The sequence below is a fragment of the Littorina saxatilis genome, linkage group LG1 (assembly GCF_037325665.1).
Source record: "Littorina saxatilis isolate snail1 linkage group LG1, US_GU_Lsax_2.0, whole genome shotgun sequence".
Taxonomy (NCBI): domain Eukaryota; kingdom Metazoa; phylum Mollusca; class Gastropoda; order Littorinimorpha; family Littorinidae; genus Littorina; species Littorina saxatilis.
Genome location: NC_090245.1, coordinates 12,108,441 through 12,130,134, shown reverse-complemented (window position 1 = coordinate 12,130,134; position 21,694 = coordinate 12,108,441). Strand labels below are relative to the sequence as shown.

Below are 21,694 nucleotides of genomic sequence, written 5' to 3'. Positions count from 1 at the left end.
TCAGACCAAGAGATAAAAGCTCGTCTGTGGTCAAACCAAGAGATGAAAACCTGTCTGTTGTCAGACCAAGAGATGAAAGCCTGTCTGTGGTCAAACCAAGAGATGAAAGCCTGTCTGTGGTCAAACCAAGAGATGAAAGCTCGTCTGTGGTCAAACCAAGACATGAAAACCTGTCTGTTGTCAGACCAAGAGATGAAAGCCTGTCTGTGGTCAAACCAAGAGATGAAAGCCTGTCTGTGGTCAAACCAAGAGATGAAAGCCTGTATGTGGTCAGACCAAGAGATGAAAGCCTGTCTGTGGTCAGACCAAAACAAAATGTGATAAGCACACAACCACCAAGATACAGTGCTGTAGGCACTCCAAAACCCAGTCCTGTAAGCACACCAACACCAGCACAGACCCACAGTGCTGTAGGCACTCCAAAACCCAGTCCTGTAGGCACACCACCACCGGCACATACACACAGTGCTGTAGGCACTCCAAAACCCAGTCCTGTAGGCACACCACCACCTGCACATACACACAGTGCTGTAGGCACTCCAAAACCCAGTCCTGCAGGCACACCACAACCAGCACATACACATAGTGCTGTAGGCACTCCAAAACCCAGTCCTGTGGGCACACCACCACCAGCACATACACACAGTGCTGTAGGCACTCCAAAACCCAGTCCTGTGGGCACACCACCACCAGCACATACACACAGTGCTGAAGGCACTCCAAAACCCAGTCCTGTCGGCACACCACCACCAGCACATACACACAGTGCTGTAGGCACTCCAAAACCCAGTCCTGTAAGCACACCAACACCAGCACAGACACACAGTGCTGTAGGCACTCCAAAACCCAGTCCTGTAAGCACACCAACACCAGCACAGACACACAGTGCTGTAGGCACTCCAAAACCCAGTCCTGTAAGCACACCAACACCAGCACAGACACACAGTGCTGTATGCACTCCAAAACCCAGTCCTGTAAGCACACCAACACCAGCACAGACACACAGTGCTGAAGGCACTCCAAAACCCAGTGCTGTAAGCACACCAACACCAGCACAGACACACAGTGCTGCAGGCACTCCAAAACCCAGTCCTGTAAGCACACCAACACCAGCACAGACACACAGTGCTGTAGGCACTCCAAAACCCAGTCCTGTAAGCACACCAACACCAGCACAGACACACAGTGCTGTATGCACACCAAAACCCAGTCCTGTAAGCACACCAACACCAGCACAGACACACAGTGCTGTATGCACACCAAAACCCAGTCCTGTAAGCACACCAACACCAGCACAGACACACAGTGCTGCAGGCACTCCAAAACCCAGTCCTGTAAGCACACCAACACCAGCACAGACACACAGTGCTGAAGGCACTCCAAAACCCAGTCCTGTAAACACACCAACACCAGCACAGACACACAGTGCTGTAGGCACTCCAAAACCCAGTCCTGTGAGCACACCAACACCAGCACAGACACACAGTGCTGTATGCACACCAAAACCCAGTGCTAAAAGCAGGCCAACACCAAGTCATAGTTCTGTGAGCACAATAAATATTCCACTGCCAAGGCCGACTTCTGCAAACACAGCAACACCAATGACAAAAGCTGTAGGAACAGCAACATCAAAGCCAACTGTGTTGAGCACACCAACATCAAAGCCAACCATGATGGGAACACCAACATCAAACCCAATCACTATTGACATACCAACATCCAATCCAACCACTATGGGCACACCAACATCCAATCCAACCACTATGGGCACACCAACATCAAGGCCTACTGCCTTAGGTACACCAACATCAAAGTTTACCACTATGGGCACACCAATATCAAGGCCTACTGCCTTAGGTACACCAACATCAAAACCAACAACTATGGGCACACATACATCAAAGCCAACTTTTTTTGGCACACCAACATCAAATGTAGCAACTTTGGGCACACCAACATCAAAGCCAACTGCGTTGAGCACACCAACATCAAGCATAGTCACTATGGGCACACCAGCATTTAAACCAAGTGTGGTGGGCACACCAACATGGCCAGCTGATGTGGGCACACCAACATCAAACCCAACCACTATGGGCACACCAGCATTAAAGCCAACTGCCTTAGGTACACCAACATTAAAGCACATTGCTTTAGGCACACAAACATCAAAGCCAACGGCTGTCAGCACATCAGTACCTGGGCACGCTTCTATAAGCAGGTCAATACCAAGACAAGCTGATGCCAAAACACCATCACCCAGACCCACATATGTCACCAGCCCAAGACTGAGAGTCACTGGACCTAATACACCAACACCTAGACCCAGTGCTGTAAGCAGACCAATATGCCCATACAGTGCTGTAAACACACCAATGCCAAGACACATTGCTATGAGGGTGACACCCACACTTGGTACTGCAAGCACACCAGCATCCAAACCTATTGCTGCAAGCACACCAACACTCCGATGCAGTGCTATAAGCAGACCCGTGTGCACATACAGACCACCATACACATGTAGTGCTGTAATCACACCAATACCCACACCCAATGCTGTAAGGACACCAATGCAAGGACCCATTCTTAGCAAACCAACGTCAAGACCAACTGCTGTGAACTCACCAACACAGGGACCTACACCTGTAAACTCACCAACGTTTAAACCTACATACAGACCTGTTGTCAAAGGCACAGTACCCAGACACATTGTTTCAAATACCAAGTGTCCACGAGGTTCCACTCTGAGAACACGAGCACCCACTCCCCAAAGTCCGAGCACACCAAGCCTCATACCATCTGCTTTGAGCACACGAGCGTACCAACCCACTGCCACTAGCACCAGAATGTCTGGAACCAGCACTCGGGGCATCACACCCAGATCTACTATTGCTGGCACTCATCTTTCAGCGACTTTCCCTGTGGGCACACGCATACCCGGACCTCGTGTTGTAAATACATCAACATCACCACTACAAGCAGGAAATACAAACATAGCAATGATCACTCCAAGCAGTGCTTCAGGATGTGGTATGAAAGTTACCAAGGACAATTGGCAGCATTGTTCAGGACAAGCAGAAAGCCAAGACTCCCAACAGCTGTCGGACTACACTCCCAGTCTCGGCTCTCTGGCTGGTGGTAGAATGACGACTAAAGGTACTGTGCGCCGCCTGAAATTTGGCGAGGGACTGATCTCTACTTGTCGTCAAGATACACAGCGCTGTGGTCAGTCTTCAAGGAAGAGGTTCTTTTGTAATCAAGAATCAACTGGCATGGAAAATTGTGATCTCAAGGCAGCCAGGAGTTCTTATTCACACAGAGTTGCAATTGGGAAGGATGTTCAGGCCAAATCCACTCTCTGTGAAAAGACAACTATGAGTTGCAGCAGCAGAAAAAGAAGCAACCACCTTCCAGGTGGTGACTCGGCAGCCCGCTCTACCAGCAAAGCCTCGTTAGCCAACATTAGCAACAACAATGGGTGCACAGCTTTGCTCACTGGTGTATTCCCCACAACCTCTAGCTGTGGAAAGCTTTGTGCACGTACTGAGCCAACTTTGATGCCTTCGTCTACAACCATGCAGTATACCAGTGATAAAGAAGAGCACCTGAGCCACACAAGAAGACACACTATCTTGTCGCCGAGAAACCAGCAACACACAGTCCCAGAATTGGACAGATTTTGTCCTGCGTCTGCCACTGTCAAAAGGCACAGACAGGAAATTGTAACCAATGCTCACATAAAGAGGAAGTGCAATAGAAAGAACCCCCTCTTTCCATTTGCGCAAGCTTCACAGCCCAAGAAACCCAAGCTCTGTGAATGTGAAAGGGACACTCACGAGGGAAGAAGTCATTCCCAACTTTGTAACAGGGCTGTAAGAAGTCAAGTCATGCAAAGCAGAGCTGATGCTAATATCCCTACATTGCAGAAAGCAAAGGACAGTCAGTTGTCTGTGGCCTCTTACCAAACTTCCCCAGGTGTGAGGGCTAACACTTGTGATCCAGCAAACTTGCCAGTGGCTCATAACACTTTCTCTCATGACAGCAAATCAGCTCTTGGAGACTCCGTGAAAGATTTTAACTGTAGCCAAGAGAACATCGGACCTGCTGAGCCTGAAGTCAGCAATGACACAAATAGTAACTGTTATCTCATATCTGGTAATGGTACCGTGATCCCCGGCAACATCTCGCTCAGCCACTATGACAGCAGACTCCCCACTGTCTATGTGTCTCACTCGCCGGTCCCGAACTCGCCGTTGCTGCAGAGCGTTTCCGCACAGCAGTACTTCCATCATGGACTGCAGTACTTGACCTCTCCTGTCTCTGCTCACACGGAGACCTCCAGCCCCATCATGCAGGCTGTGGCGTTCAGCAGGGCTGGAATGTCAAACCCTTTCGTGCCAGTCTCGGTCGCTGCCAGGAGGTCCATGGAGGATCGCGACAGTTTACTGCACAGACCTGGTCTCGACAGCTTGGGTTCTTCAGAAGCATTGATGCCCGCTCTCCTTGCCAACTCCTTCCACCAGGGAATGGAAGGTTCTCTAACAAGTCAAATGGAAAATGCTACTGCCCGCAAAATAGAACATCAGATCGTTTTGCTGCCATGACCCGGCCTGCTTGAGTGGCCTTAATTTGTTCTTCGAAAGCAATGCTTTCCTCTGTTACGGCTGCTTTTGGCAGAATGGAAATAGCTACCAACATCAGATTAGACAACAAGAACGCTTTCCAGCACAGATAAAGCCTACAGTGCTGCTTTCCTCAGCAGCCATGCAGCGTCAGAAGTCGTTGATGACCAACTCCTTTATTTGCCTCCAACCAGCTGCTGCAGACCATGAGTTGAGCACAAAATAATGGTTGGAATGGAAACTGACTGTCGACTGGAAAGAAGTGCATAAGTGAGTGCACTCAGTCTTTCCATCTAAAGTATGTAACCTGCAGTTCTCAGTGTATATGACCACACCCATTTTTTTACACATGCTGCGTTGAACATGCTTCTCAACATTTTCTTTTCTGTTTGCGCTTTTTGTAATGTGTTTGTACAATTATTGAGTGTAATCATGATAGTAAAATTTGTTTACGAGTACCTTACTACTTTTCATATAACATGTACCTTTGTGAAAATTGACATATAGTTTTTGTTGTGGATTTTCCTTCCCTTATCCTGAATGGATCTCATAATTGGCTTTTTTTCCCCTGATATATAATACATGTAAATGATATGCAGGTCGTGATATTTCACATTGCATACAACAATGTACATGTTGTTTAGAAATTATTTACCCTAAACTTCATGATTTTTTGGGTGTGTATTGATATTATTTTCATATGCTTGAAAAACAGTCCTAACACATGTGACAAGCCTCTTTGTTTATGTTTAGGTTATATCCTATCAGTGTTTTGTTTTGTACATAGATACAATGAGTGCCAAAACAACGTGCAATTTTTTTTGTTTTCTGCTGATTTTTACATGAGCAACAATGTTTTTAAAGTGTTATTCACTTGGTCTTTATTTCACATCTTTTAAAATGCCAGGCGCTTTGGGTTTCACTCCCATATTACGGTTTATTTCAGGTTTTATCGTGCAAACTGCTTTCATTTTTACAGGCTGAAATTACATGCACCTCAGGTCTGTACAGTGTTTTGTTTTAATGTGGACGGGTTGTAAACAAATCACTCTTGAATGATCTCTTCCCCCCCCCTCGATTGGGCCATATCTTATCAGCTGTGGTTTTATGTCAGCTGAGTGGAGGATTTGAATTACCGTTTTGTGATGAATGTCTAGTCCATGAAGGCGTGACTAAAGACCATTTGTGTTGCTCTTTTTCAGCACTAGATGTGTTTGAAAAAAATGAATACTTATGCTTTCTTGATTAAAAAAGCAGAACAGCAGCATTGATTTTTTAGTCATTGACTAATTTTTCTTTAAATAATCTGCTTAATAATTATTTCCCTTTGTTTATCAGATCTTTAAAATAATCTGTTAATGTGAGAATCAAACTTTGTTTGTTGACGTGATATCTTTTAAACAAAATTCATAAGCTGTAAATATTTGATTTTATAGGAATGGTAGTTCACCTGTGTCAGATTTTTGTTGTTTTTTTTGCAGATGGGTTTAACTTTTAATTTACATGTTGTTTTATGTTTCTGTAAATGGAACACTCTGCATTGTTGATAAACCGAATTTGGTGGTGCTTTGATCTGTATGCATTTTGTTTTCTTTTTGTGTTATTATATCATCTTGAGTTTTTGATCCCCAAACCACAGGTACAATAGTGTTTTGGGTCAGTATTTATTTGTTACCTGACCTTACTCGGTCACTCAAGATTATTATAGCTACTGTGATTTTTGTCAAGTGACGAGGTAAGACCATTAGCAACAGCCATGGACCCGTTTGCTTTGATTTCCTGTCTGTTCTCTATGCACATGGAAATTTAAATTGTTCGTTTTATGGTGTGTTTTTTTTAATGATTTTTCCTTCTTATCTTTTCATTCATCTTCTTGTTCTTCCTGTTATGTGAATGTGTTTGCATACTGAGATATTGACAAAATCATTAACTGCTGCATGCACTAACTCCATGAGAAAAAATGTAGTAATAGCATAATTATGTGCCCTTTGTTTTTTTTATTCTATTTAAAGGTATCTTACTTCCTGTGTAACGTCGGGTTCTCCAACACCCCCCGCGGGTTAGGCGGAAGAATTTACCCGATGCTCCCCAGCATGTTGTAAGAGGCGACTAACGGATTCTGTTTCTCCTTTTACCCTTGTTAAGTGTTTCTTGTATAGAATATAGTCAATTTTTGTACAGATTTTAGTCAAGCAGTATGTAAGAAATGTTAAGTCCTTTGTACTGGAAACTTGCATTCTCCCAGTAAGGTAATATATTGTACTACGTTGCAAGCCCCTGGAGCAAATTTTTGATTAGTGCTTTTGTGAACAAGAAATAATTGACAAGTGGCTCTATCCCATCTCCCCGTCGCGATATAACCTTCGTGGTTGAAAACGACGTTAAACACCAAATAAAGAAAGAAAGGGTTCTCCAACGCAGATCGATTGACTGTCTGGTCTTTTACGGCCAGTTCCATAAAAAGCATCATTGGACTTGAACACACATAAAAAAAATCCACAGCCTGACTGACTGTTTCCCATGCAGAGTGAGAATTTTTTTGCTGAATAAGATTCCCTGGTTGACAATCGGTTGTGAAATCGATTTGTCAAAAAAATTCCGCTAAACGCAGGGTGTTGATTTTCATTTTTTGGTGAGCGTTTAAGTGGAGGGGTGTTTGTTATCACGTGTAAAGAGCCTGCAGAAATGGTTGATGGTTGACCTGACTATTTACATGGTAAGGAACGTAACTTTAATATGCGTTAGGCATGGGTGGGATTCTTACGGTATATGCTGGAAATCCGGATTCGATTATGGCCTTTTTTTTGGGGGGGGGGGGGGGGGGGGGGGGGGGTTTGGTTCAGGATTCATGCCATTTTTCAGTCCCACCCATGGTTAGGTGCCAAAGGATATTTGTCACGTTTAGAGTAGGAAGAACAGTCATGCACAATCAGAATTCTCGTCAACTTATGAATTAGATGTGGCATGTAAGGTTGCATGCATCTTTTCGCCTAGATACTGTGTAGGTTACATTTTGATACTCTGGCTTATACGTTGTTGCATGCAGGTATATATCTTTAGGCATGGAAAGGAATGATGAATCATGACTCCAACCTTCTCATTATTTTTGTATTCTTTTTATTTCCATAGACAGCTTTTGTACGGTCCAGGTCCAGTTAGACCAGCAGAAGTGTAATCGTTTTCATCAGCATACTGCCACACGTTTTCTAATTCATGTGATCCTTGTACCATAAGAATCAGTGTATTCAAAAGTATAGTACTTTCACCCCCACCCGACTAACACCTCTGCAAAAAAGAATCAGAAATGGTTTTCTGTAAGCAGGAAAGTTGAGTCGTTTTTTTCTCTAAAACGGCATATTTTTGAAAACTTATTTTCATGCGGTAACTATACTTTTTAGGGCAATTTTGCTCTTTTTCACTTTTTTTATTCTTTTTATGACGGTAAGGATTTTTTTTCATAAACTTCGAGATAAATAAATGTGTTTCTTTTTCGTTGAATTGGGAGCCGAAGCTTTCACTTCTCAATTTCGTGTCTTAATTAGCACAGGCAAATAGCAGGTGTTTTTATATCAGACATTGGTCAGTTGAGCACTCCTATTCTTTTCAAAATAAAGACAGTTATCTACCCTCAAATTGTGTTTTTGTTTTTTACTGTCAGTGTTTTGTCTGATGTGGTCGCTTTGATAGAAAATGGAGATAGTTGTGTGGAAGTTGGAAACTTGTCTTGATTTCGCAGTTGATATTTCCAAGGAAAGTTTGAGCACTTTATACCGAGCCACTGTATTGGAATCTAAAAAGGATCAGGTGTTCAGTGTGGTTTCTTGAATCTGAGAAAAGTGGAACCCCCCTTTTAAGACCTAAAATCTGAGAAATTCGGTCTTCAAGAGGAGCTGTTAACATAGTCGTTATGAGCAAAAAGTCTTTAAATAAGTAGGGTCTTTCCCCCCGCGGGTTAGGGGGAAGAATTTACCTGATGCTCCCCAGCATGTCGTAAGAGGCGACTAACGGATTCTGTTTCTCCTTTTACCCTTGTTAAGTGTTTCTTGTATAGAATATAGTCAATGTTTGTAAAGAATTTAGTCAAGCAGTATGTAAGAAATGTTAAGTCCTTTGTACTGGAAACTTGCATTCTCCCAGTAAGGTAATATATTGTACTACGTTGCAAGCCCCTGGAGCAATTTTTTGATTATAAGTGCTTTTGTGAACAAGAAACAATTAACAAGTGGCTGAGACTATCCCATCTCCCCCCTTTCCCTGTCGCGATATAACCTTGAACGGTTGAAAACGACGTTAAACACCAAATAAAGAAAGAAAGTAGGGTCTTCAAAAAAATGGGGGGTCTTGCATTGTACGCTCATTACAACCACATCTCCATCAGCAACATATTAGAAAGTCAAAACACCAGCAGTTGACAAGATTTTTCTTTCTTTATTTTCGAAATGATTTTTGTGATTTCATCATGTGTACAATAAAATTGCTATGAAGCTTTATTCGTCACAGTGGCTTCACTTTTGTTCTCACACAGAATGCTAAATGGGACAAGATGCAATCACTATCACAGTATTTCCTCTCGCCATAATTCTGTAAACCCAGGTGTTTTCTTCCAACACATAATCAGCTACATTGCTGAGAAACTTGAACATTAAATGAAGCAAACTGTATTTCCTGCAGCTGGTGCGAACTACACATACAAGAATAACAAGACCTTCAAAAGCCCTAATTTTAAATATTTGAAAGCTTCTTTTTGGACATGTCATTTAAAAAAAGTGTTACATGCATGGGTGGGATTCTTTTGGTATATGCCGGAAATCCGGATTCGATTATGGCCTTTTTTTGTTTTTTCTCTTTGTTTTTTTGTTGTTGTTGGTTCGGTCGAGGTTCAAGATTCATGACATTTTTCAGTCCTTTTACCCTTGTTAAGTGTTTCTTGTATAGAATATAGTCAATTTTTGTAAAGATTTTAGTCAAGCAGTATGTAAGAAATGTTAAGTCCTTTGTACTGGAAACTTGCATTCTCCCAGAAAGGTGATATATTGTGCTACGTTGCAAGCCCCTGGAGCAAAATTTTGATCAGTGCTTTTGTGAACAAGAAACAATTGACAAGAGGCCCTATCCCCTCTCCCCCCTTCGCGATATAACCTTCGTGGTTGAAAACGACGTTAAACACCAAATAAAGAAAGAAAGAAAGAAATGATAGTCCAAGATCAAGAGACAGGTGTATATAACCAAACACATTAAAGCAACCCCATATGGCCTAGCTTGGGTTGTGACCCAACACGAAAAGATCTGTATGGATGAACATACAAGCATAATACGTCATGTACATGTAATGATATCACCAAAATTAATGAAGCATTTTGAAAGAACTTTACTTCAGAAAGCAATGCGTCCTTAATCAATGTGACAGAGCACTGAGATTCGATCATTATAATAATTTATTCGATTTTTGTTTTCCACACATCAGTCCAAAACTTCTTTCGCCTGTCCAACATTCACACAAAACAAACCGATTCTGTAGAAAAGATATCTAATTTGATTGCAACTTTCGGCGGGGATGTAACTCAGTCGGTAGCGCGCTGGATTTGTATCCAGTTGGCCGCTGTCAGCGTGAGTTCGTCCCCACGTTCGGCGAGAGATTTATTTCTCAGAGTCAACTTTGTGTGCAGACTCTCCTCGGTGTCCGAACACCCCCATGTGTACACGCAAGCACAAGACCAAGTGCGCACGAAAAAGATCCTGTAATCCATGTCGGTGGGTTATAGAAACACGAAAATACCCAGCATGCTTCCTCCGAAAGCGGCGTATGGCTGCCTAAATGGCGGGGTAAAAACGGTCATGCACGTAAAAGCCGTGGGAGTTTCAGCCCATGAACAAAAAAAAACAAAAAAAATGGCAACTTTCGACAAACATAGCGACTGAAAACCAAACATACAAATAGCATAAATGACACTTCAGCAAAGAAAGCAATTTCAATCATACATGATCTCACTAGTTCTAATACCCATAACAATATCAACAATTCAATTGATTTTCTTCTTAAAATACAGATAACTTCAACTACTGAAACTAAGAAAAACCAAGAAATACACTAATAAGCAACGAAGTATGTCATGATCATGTACGTGTAGAATAAAATCGGTAATCCTGCAATAAACTATGTACACTTCATACTGATCTCAGCTTATCATATACAGTACAATCCACATGAGAAGACTTTAGTTAATGTACAGTATTCAGCATATACAAAAGTGGATCTTTTACAACCATTGTCCTCAGTCAATGCACAGTGATACATGCGCCCTTTTGGCGTTTCCTCAAGCTAATATTGCTAAAAAAAATAGGATGTGGAATTCTGGCAAACTGTTCAAGGGAATTAACTCACTGTTCTGTCAATTATGCAAACCTTGTTGCATGTTCCAGAAGTTGTAAGATTTAAGATTGACTGATTTAGTCACTGCAGTTGGGTGATGATTGCTGGTCATAGAAAAGATTTGAACATTTTTAAAATAAATTCTTCACTTGTTATGGGACTTGAACCTGAGCGCTACCGAATGCGCTAAAAGTAGGCAATAGCATGAGTATACATTTCTTCAAATTGAATCCCAGTCTTTTCTGGTTAAAAGAAAAATATAAAAAAAGAAAATTGACTTCATGAGACTATTTTAACTTTCTTAAAAGTGGGTATTTACAAAAAGCAAAGCAATTAACCTTTGTGCAATTTCTTTTTCTCAACATACAATTAATTGTCATTTAAACCATATGAGCATTCTCAAAATACTTAACTGTGAGTTAACCCAAGCATGCAAACACGCTTGAATGGCAAATGATACTGGAGACAAGTTCAAAACCTTACATGATCAACTCTAGCAAAAATGTCAACAACAAATTATATAATACTCATTTTAACTGCAAACACTAAAAACATCAGTGTTCACTTGCAGCCGTTTTAGAACTCTCAAGTCCCAAGATTTCAGGAGAAAAAAAGCACATCCCACCTGCATGGATAGTAACATCGATCTGTGCTTACTTGGTTCAATCTTTTTCAAATTGTGCTAAAGTGTCCAATGCTGAGTGGGCCCGACAGTTGATAAGTCCATTCTGTTGTCTAGGAGTAAGTTTCCATGAATTTCATGTGGAAGTCCCTGAATCTGCCCAGCATCTCTCCAAGTTTTTCCACAGGGGGTAGAATGGTGGTCCTGTCAACAACAAAAGTCAAAAGATTACACAGAAGACAAGACCTATTTCACTTTTACAATATTTCACTTTTACAATATTTCACTTTTACATCTTCTTGTGAAACAGCTACAGTGGTACCTGTGATGAAAGGACACCCTTGGGACCAGGCGAAAGTGTCCCTACATTGCAGGTGGCCTGTCGTGACAGGTACATTTTGGTACATGCAGTGAACAAGAAACAATTGAAAAGTGGCTCTATCCCATCTCCCCCCTTTCCCCGTCGCGATATAACCTTCGTGGTTGAAAACGACGTTAAACACCAAATAAAGAAAGAAAGAAAGTTGTCGCTATCGGCATGGGTTCGATTTCCATGTCCGGCAAGAGATTTATTTCCCAGAGTCAACTTGGCACAGAATCTCCTCGGAGTCCGAACACCCCCATGTGCACACATACTCACAATAAAGAACCCAAGTTCACAACGCTTGGAAACATGAATACACGCATGCAGGAAAAACAGGAGAACAATTAAAAAAGGGTAGCGCTGGTGTAAAAAAAAATTCTCTTTCAAAATGGAATTTCTATCATGAAAGTATTTACAGAAATGACAGAAAATCTTTGAGCCGTGCAACAAAGGCTAAACACTAGGCCAAGTCAAATAGTGAAGAGTAGAAAAAGCTTCAACCATACCTAAAGGTTTAATGAATATCAGGCCGACCCTCTCCAATTCAAGAAGAATATAATAACTACTGACAAATTAAAGACCGTAAAACTTAACTCCTCAGCTTGAAACCACAAGCTATTAGTTTATTAATTATTATAATCAAAACCAAAAACAACACACATCCAAAAAGATCTGATAAAGGAAGATTACATGTGTGAATGCAAAGCAGTTGCATGTAGTCCCTATAGTGATTTATCTCACCTGAAATGCCATGTTCCCTCCTTTTGCCCAAAACCACTGCCCGGCACAACACAGATTCCTGTGTCTTCCAGCAGATTGTAGCAGTAAAACGCATCAGGTGCCTGCCCCTTCTCCTGCACAACAGGTCAAGCGACTGCTAGAGATTTCATTTGGCTAAATAGCTAGATTTCACCATTTAAAAAGGGAGGTGTGGGGAGGGGGAATCAAAAGGCTATTACCTGCCCCCTCTACAATTTCAATTACCGTACTTTCCGGGTCATAAGGCGCGACTTTTTTCCTCGAGTTTGACCCCTGCGCCTTGTATAACGAAGCGTCTAATCCGTGTATGAAATACGAAAAAAATACGACATTTCCGTGAATCGATCCTTCAAGGCTTCTCTTCGCAAGTTGTGGGAGCGGTGGATGACTGAAGGGGAGCATTCGTTCACACGAAAACCGGCAGAATGCGACGCGCAAGCCTTGCTGAAGTTGCTTCATGGGTCGTACAGGCTTGGGAAGAGGTCATTTTCGATCTTTCGATTTTCATTCTTCGACCGTTTGTTACCGGTATACTTTTTCAATTTTGGTGCGCCCTATCGGCCCCCTGCACCCAATGGGTGACTGGATTACAATTTTTTTTAAAAGAAGGGGGTGTGCCTTATGCGCTGTAGCGCCTTGTAACCCGGAAAATACGGTAACTAAATCATTACAAAGAGAGTGAACAAAGCCTTTACAATCACACTGAACAAAGCCTTTACAAACGCAATGAGCAAAGCCTTAGACGAAGAACAAAGCTTTTACAAAAGCAATGACAAAATCCTCTACAAACAATCAGGGGTTGCCGTGCTTACTGCAAAATGTGTGTAAATATAGCATTTCTCAGGTGCCATAATTATGTATCTTAACACCCCGCTGCGCATAATAACTCTTAACTTGCGTCAAATCACTCAATGTCGGCGCAACCACTGACAATGAACAAAGCCATTAAGGCGGCCCTTAATTGAGCCTGAAGTCTTTTTACCCAAAACTCAGTGCTAAAGCTCCGTGCAGCCACCTTTGCGAAGTCTTTTTACCCAAAACTCAGTGCTAAAGCTCCGTGCAGCCACCTTTGCGAAGCATACTTCGCGTAGTCGACTTTGCCCAATTAATGACAGGCTTTACAAACACATTGAATAAATGCTTACCTTGGCGGCCTGGATGACCTTGGGGGGCATCTTGATCTGGGGGAAAGCATACATGGCGCCCTGCACGGTTTGGCAGGAAATGCCAGGAATGGAGTTGAAGGTCTCCGTCACCATCTTGGCTTTCTCCGCCAGCTGACCCAGCACTGTTTCGCGCTCCTGCACACACAAAACATTTGCATTTGTAAAACTCAAGGGGGCCTGGTAGCTCTGTTGGTGGAGACTTGTGATCCTACGGTCACGGGGTCGAATCCGGGCAGGGACGGACACGGGTCAACTGTATGTGCAGACTCGGAGACGGCATCCATGTTCCACCCCTGTGTCACCACTGTGGCATGTTAAAGACCTCGATCATTCTGTCATAAGTGCAGGTGGCTGATTACACCTAAACACACCTGGGTAGCGCGACTCTGTTGCTGCTAGCTTTCCAGTGGGAGGAAGCAACCCACATTTCCCAGCAGTGGGACAATAAAGTTATGAAAATGGCAAATGAAAACAAAGAACATCATTCAATTAACAAGCCCTTATTAATGTCCTTAATTATTTAAACCATGCTTCAAATTTATTGCAAGAGAAATAAGTGAAGGTTGCACAGACCAGGGCTACTGTAGCTTGAAATAGTCGACAGGAAACTAAAAGGGAAAAATCATTAAAGTGGGGAAGGGAAGGGGAACTGCCACATCTGTTCAAAGAAATAATAATGTCACTGAAAAATATGAACAATAACAAAACAAAAAACAACTTACAAACCAGAAATATACATGCAAAGAAGCAATGAGTCTAACACAGAACAATAAAGTCAACCGTTTCAGTCTCGTTGAGCAATCACCTTTTGGAAAGTTTCATAGGAGGGTTCCCCAGGGCGTGGGGGGTTGACCACAATGTCCATCACTGCTTGTCCCGATACGGAGGAACACAGTTTGGCTGAAATGGACTTGACCAGCATGGCTTTCACACCAGGGTCCAAGTTGATCACCTCTGAGTAGCCGCCACGGAAACCACACCTGCAATAATGTTTCATAGCTGCTTGACGGCAGGTCTTATTTGACATGATTCTAGGTAACACACACTGTAACTTACGTTCCCTATTTCCACACATCTGACTACTCACTGAGGTACACATAAAAAGATCCACGATTTCATATTTGATTTTTTTTTTAACGGCACCAAGCCTACATCGGAGTCCAATAATCTTAAGCTATACAAGCGAGTGACGTGCATCTTAATCATCCAATGTTTTCGATAAAGACAAGTTCAAAAACAAATATCACAACATCAGAGTTATAGCCTGTTGTTGATTCTAAAACATTGATTTTGCATTATGTTAATAGATGATCAAATAAAACATGATTTAAAACTACAAGTTAATCTAGCTAGGGCAAGACATTTCATTCACTAAAAACAAACGAGGCTACAACAATATGTTTAAGGTCAAATTAAAGGAAGAGGTAATGCCAACCCACGGCAAGGAATCTATTTGTTCCAGTTTCTGCTTGCTATTATTTTTTTATGCTGGAAGATTGGTTCCACATAACTTTCACTCACTAGCTGTTGTTTTGTGTAGCAAGCTCTTTCCACTTGTTGTTTTAACTTGGCTCAAAAACCTTTACCGACACATTTTTAGTGGCATCTATGCACAATACTGTCTCAATCTTGCTGATGTGAATGTGTAACATTTTCATCCGCACTAGTGCATGATATTTTTACCCAAAGAATTGCATGGGCATGGGTACCCCCCGCGGGTTAGGGGGAGTCCCATATTGGTTGGGACTAGAAAGAATTTACCCGATGCTACCCAGCATGTCGTAAGAGGCGACTAACGGTTCTGTTTCTTCTCTTCTTTTGTCTTATTTCTGCCTTGCCAGTCCTTTCACCTATATTTCCTTCCAAGAAAACTCTCCCTACTATTCCCTGCAGTTTTCCAATTCTTTTCTTGTTGTCTTATTTCTACCTGACTGGATCCATCACCTTTATTTCACTTACCAAAAGTCTTCTTTTCCACATCCTTATTTCTCTGCACCCCGCATGTCGTATGAGGCGACTAACGGATTCTGTTTCTCCTTTAACCCTTGTTAAGTGGTTCTTGTATAGAATATAGTCAATGTTTGTAAAGATTTTGGTCAGGCAGTATGTAAGAAATGTTTAGTCCTTTGTACTGGAAACTTGCATTCTCCCAGTAAGGTCATATATTGTACTACGTTGCAGGCCCCTGGAGCAATTTTTTGATTAGTGCTTTTGTGAACAAGAAACACTTAACAAGTGGCTCTATCCCATCTCCCCCCTTTCCCCTATCCCATCTCCCCCTTTCCCTCGTCGCGATATAACCTTCGTGGTTGAAAACGACATTAAACACCAAATAAAGAAATAAATAAAGCATAGGCATGGGTGGGACTGATAAATGTCATGAATCCTGAACCGAACCTACACACAAAAAAGAACCAAAAAAGAGAGAAAATAAAAAGGCCATAATCGAATCCGGATTTCCGGAAGAATCCCACCCATGCATAGGTACACTGGTGGTGAAGAAAGCAAAAGGACTCACTCTCCCATATAGCCTTTGGACGTGGACATAAAGGAAGCCAGTTCCATGGTGTTGTAGTCGGGCCCTAGTTCCATCAGGACTTTCTTGAATGAGTGGAACTCACGATCCTTCGCATAAACGTTGTGCTGGTACACCTGAGGGAGTAATAAGTAACAACAAAGTCAAGTACTGTACAGTGGAACCCCCCCTTTTAAGACCCCCCAAATTAGGACTCCCCCCCCCCCCCCCCCCCCCTTTTAAGACCTCATTATTTTTAGATTTTCTGTTCATAAACTCTGTAAATTTACATCCATCTTAAGATTTCCTCCTTTTTAAGACCGGATTTCCTCAGATCTTTGGAGGTTGTAAAACGGGGGTTCCACTGTCGCAAACCTCTGACCATTTACTAAAATGAGAGAGAGAAAAAAGAAATCAACCGTAAAAGACACTTCAGATGAAATACCACACTTGCCACCAAAGCTTTTTGTGTGTAAATTGTAATTAAGGCAAAAATCTGTTACAGTTTCTTGTACCATTAATTAATTTCATTAGACGCCTTAAGCTCTTGGATAAAAAGCAAACTACAAATACAATGTTAGAAGTATTTGGGGCACGTGAAAATAGACAATAGAAACCAAACCCATAATATTGAAGCTTACTTCATCAGCCATTAAGACCAAGTTATGCTGCTTGGCGAAACGAATGATGTCTTGTATGTTCTCTTTGGTCAGAACTTGGCCTGAAAAGTGCATACACTATGTCAATATATACAAAACGTAAAAAAATATATCCACTGTAAGGTGTGTTTTTTTCTAATTATCTATCTTTAGTTTAATTTTAAAGCTACTGAACAGCCCAAAATGCAATGACAGCGCTATAGCTCTTGATTGTTTACTTCCGTTTCACTCCTCGTGAAGAGCTAGTTATGTCATTTTCAGAGTCATATACAAAGAAAGGCAATTTTGTTGCATTTGTATAGGTCATGCACAGATCCATGAGAATGAATCATGCTGGTTTAGAGCGAGAAAACCGACCCTTTAACTACACACACACTTTTTCCAACCCCACACCCCTGCCTCTCTATATAACCACTTATCCCACTCCACCTTCACTTGGTTTGTTTGTTTGTTTGCTTGCTTAACGCCCAGCCGACCACGAAGGGCCATATCAGGACGGTGCTGCTTTGACATATAACGTGCGCCACACACAAGACAGAAGTCGCAGCACAGGCTTCATGTCTCACCCAGTCACATTATTCTGACACCGGACCAACCAGTCCTAGCACTAACCCCATAATGCCAGACGCCAGACGGAGCAGCCACTAGATTGCCAATTTTAAAGTCTTAGGTATGACCCGGCCGGGGTTCGAACCCACGACCTCCCGATCACGGGGCGGACGCCTTACCACTAGGCCAACCGTGCCGGTCCCCTTCACTTGGTACAGCCTACCTAAAACAATAAGCACCACAATCAATGTCATTTTTCCCCTCCATTTTCATAACTTTATTGTCCCAATGCTGGGAATTCGAGTCGCTTCCTCCCAGTGGAAAGCTAGCTGCAACAGAGTTGCGCTACCCAGTGCATGCCTGTTTAGGCGTAACCAGCCACCTGCACTTATGGCAGAATGACCAAGGTCTTTTACGTGCCACAGTGGTAACATGGGGGTGGAACACGGATACCGACTCTAAACCTGCACATCAAGTTGACCCGTGTCCGTCCCTGCCCGGATTCAAACCAGTGACACGCGGATCTCAAGTCCAGTGCTCTACCAACTAAGCTACCAGGCGCCCGATGACCAGGGAATGTCAGTGCTGAACCAAAATGAAAGCAGTACCAATTCATCATAATCATACCTGTGGGATTTCCTGGATTGATGATGACGATGGCGCGGGGTTGACAGTTGGGGCGCGCCTCACTGAGGGCACGCTCTAGTTCATCCATGTCCAGTGACCAGTTCTTGTCCTCGTTCAGATAATACCCAATCTGAAATTCATTTACAAGGAAACTTCAAAATCTTGCATTCAGATAATACCCAATCTGAAGATCATTTACAAGGAAACCTCAAAATCTGGCATTCAGATAATACCCAATCTGAAAATCATTTACAAGGAAACTTCAAAATCTGGCATTCAGATAATACCCAATCTGAAAATCATTTACAAGGAAACCTCAAAATCTGGCAAAGAACACCTCCTACATCTACTTCTTTCTCAGAACTAGGGGAGTGAAGTCTCAGTGCCTCCGTTAGGAAGATAGTACCGTAGTGTTAGTCAAAGGTTGCGTAAGTGCGAACAAGCACCTGTTGTAGCTGCTCCACCAGTAAAGAAATAGAAAAAAGAAGTGTTAACACTGCAAACCACCTTTTCATCCAACAGATGAAAAACATTAAAAACAAAATTCACCGAACATTGTGCTGCAGGGAAATATGCAAATAGCATAGTTGTGTTAAGTACAAATACCTACCACAGACTAAGATGGTATATATAATTATATGTGCATGCCAGTTTCATCCTTCATATGATGGACATTTCACTGATGGTAGTGTAAGGGGATGCTGAACTATGAGGTGTGTACATTTCTACTATTTGGCTACTTTATTAAACTTCTCAGTATTACACACACACACACACTTTCTATCTCTAACTTTCTCCACAATCTTTTTAATTAAAAAAAAAAATCTGATCACATTGAGCTTTTTTATTATCATTGTTTTCCATTTGTATGATTTTGTAAGTGAATATTATATGTCTAGTAATTTAAACAATGTCTAGTAATTGTTAGACAAGGCACGTACCTTACACCTTTATTCTTGAAGAATTAAGTTTGTTCATTCTCTCTCTATCTCTATCTCTTCACTTACCGGATGAGCGTTGTACTCAGCAATGGTGGCAGTGTAGAGAGGATACTGTGGAATGGGAATCATCACTCCCGCCTTCTTGTTGCCACCCTCTCCAGTCATGGCAAGCTTCATTACATTCTGCACACAAATAATATATAATGCTCAACATACCTCCCCCTTGTTACCCTGTTAATGATACTCTATATCTTGTGATAACACTGCTTTTGCATTAGTTGTCCATAAAATAATCCACAGATGAAACTTCAACGGTAATTGATGCATTGGCTGAAAAATTCACATTTCAAAATCGCTATGAATGTTATAGGACACAAATAACACACTCTCCTTGATTTAATAAGTTTGAAGATAGCATTTAAAATAGCTAATACCACTTGGGCTAGACTCACATTCTATTGAAGACTGGTGCAAGCTCAGAGGCTTAAAAGCATAAGAACATAGCATACCTGACCCTGCCCTTTTTTTTTTTAGTGCAACACCTGCTTAATTTAAGCTATGCGCCCTGCAGTGTAGTGTTATCAATCTTACCTTGATTCCATCACTTGCACCGGTAGACAGGAAGATGTTATCAGCGTCCGACGGATATCCATCTCGCTCAGAGATGTAGCTTGCTACATCCTCTCGAATCACTCGAACACCTGCGCTGTCACTGTACGCACCTGAAAATCATAATTATTAATTGAATTAAAGCTGGATCAGGCTACAGATCATTTCATCTACCATTTGACCCCCGAAATTGCACAATGGAAGCCTTTAAAGTATGCACTGGCAAGTTCCTTCCATGCGTGCGCGCGCACACACACACACACACACACACACACACACACACATCCATTGAGTCCAAGATAGTATAAATCAGAAGGAAAAAAACCATCTAATCTGCAAACTATGTTGTTTTACCTAGCTGATTCCCACTTTCTGCATGCTTATTAATATTATAGCAGCAACTTAAGGGACAAGAATATGGCTCTTTTTCATGATAGCAGGGTTTGTTTTACATCAAAACCGCACCACTCATACATACACACACACATGTATAGCAATCTATATAACAAGAATACATGTATGCATGCACAAGCGTACACACGCCTATGATAATTGCCTATGAATGCCTATGCTGCCAGTCTTACCTAGACTGTGCCCACCACACCCATCTAATATTCTCTGAGCTCTCTGCTTGGCGTCGTCAGGAAACATGGGATTGCTCATCAACTCTGGATATGTGCATAATGCAACCACCTGAAACATAACAGTGTGTTTCTGTAAAAAACATGCACACAGATCGAATTTGTTTATCTTGAAGTACCGAGATATTGCAGATATTTATAATTTAAGCAAACACGTACTGTCTAGTATATTAGCAGCTGTTAATTTGTAAGTTGTGTCTGTCTGTGTTGACAAATACACTGAGTGATACACACACACACACACACACACACACACACACACGTGACACGGGTCACTCGTTTCATATATATATAAACCCAAAGTTAAAAACGCACCTGTCTGATAAAGGTAAGTGGTTTCTGGCCCGTAGCATGGCAGTCACCAATGTTGGCTCTGATCACATCAGCAAATGGCTTTTTAACTCCCTGCATAAAACAAAGGTACATGGAATTGTGTGTAACACATCATGCAGCAGGTATAATCATAGTAAAAAAATCAAGGTACATGGAATTGTGTGTAACACGTACATCATGCAGCAGGTATACAATCATTGTAAAAACACACACACACACACACATCACACAAAAACTAATTTAATATAGTGTGTGAACTGAAACAACTGCATGTTTACTTGCCTTAGTTTAATACAAGAAAACAGTTTGGGACACCTATAAGTCTGACGCAAAGTGTTTCTGCTAACGTTTGGCCTGCACCTGCTTTTCAAGTTAACTTACATACATGTATGAGACATTCTTGTGTACTGATTGAATGACCCACTTTAATCCTAGATTTACTGTCTTGTTATTGACTACTCTGAGTGCAAAGCCAAAGGTTAAAAGCAAGGGCACAGTCTACAGACATACAGATCGTGAGAAGAGATACTCGTGAAACACACCGTACCTTTTTCAATTCTTGCTCGATTTCTCCAGCTCTGATGACAATGGGACCCCGAACAGCATATTCCATCTTCTTGACATGAGGGTTGATGTTTTCTACAGACAGAACCTTCCATCTTTTGCAGGCAACGTACTCAGCACTCCTTGGGCCTTGAAGCAGCTTTCGCAGAGCCTTGGAAGCGATTTTGTCTGTCACACGAAACATGTTTCACCGGAGGTTCACTCTCAAGACAAAACTGATAAAAACTGGAAGGTGTGTCACCTTCACACTGACTGCCAAATCAACCGTAGAACGCTTACGACACTTGCCTAGCACAACACGACAGCCATTTGTTAGGTCACATAGGGTCAAGGTCATTAACCTTGGTGGTTCAAAG

The 21,694-nt window shown here is 42.0% G+C and overlaps 1 protein-coding gene across 1 annotated transcript; it reads right to left on the bottom strand.

Moving 5' to 3' along the window:
* Positions 1–9,027: 9,027 nt before the first annotated feature.
* LOC138961724 (alanine aminotransferase 1-like) lies at positions 9,028–21,689 on the bottom strand. The gene is made up of 12 exons (XM_070333400.1): positions 21,322–21,689; positions 20,757–20,846; positions 20,385–20,493; positions 19,783–19,913; positions 19,258–19,374; positions 18,251–18,380; positions 17,057–17,136; positions 16,419–16,552; positions 14,706–14,880; positions 13,880–14,035; positions 12,717–12,829; positions 9,028–11,815 (listed from the first exon to the last, which is right to left on the bottom strand). The coding sequence occupies exons 1-12, from the start codon at positions 21,520–21,522 to the stop codon at positions 11,725–11,727; spliced, it is 1,527 nt and encodes a 508-aa protein (XP_070189501.1). The 5' UTR covers positions 21,523–21,689; the 3' UTR covers positions 9,028–11,724.
* Between the last annotated feature and the right edge of the window lie 5 nt (positions 21,690–21,694).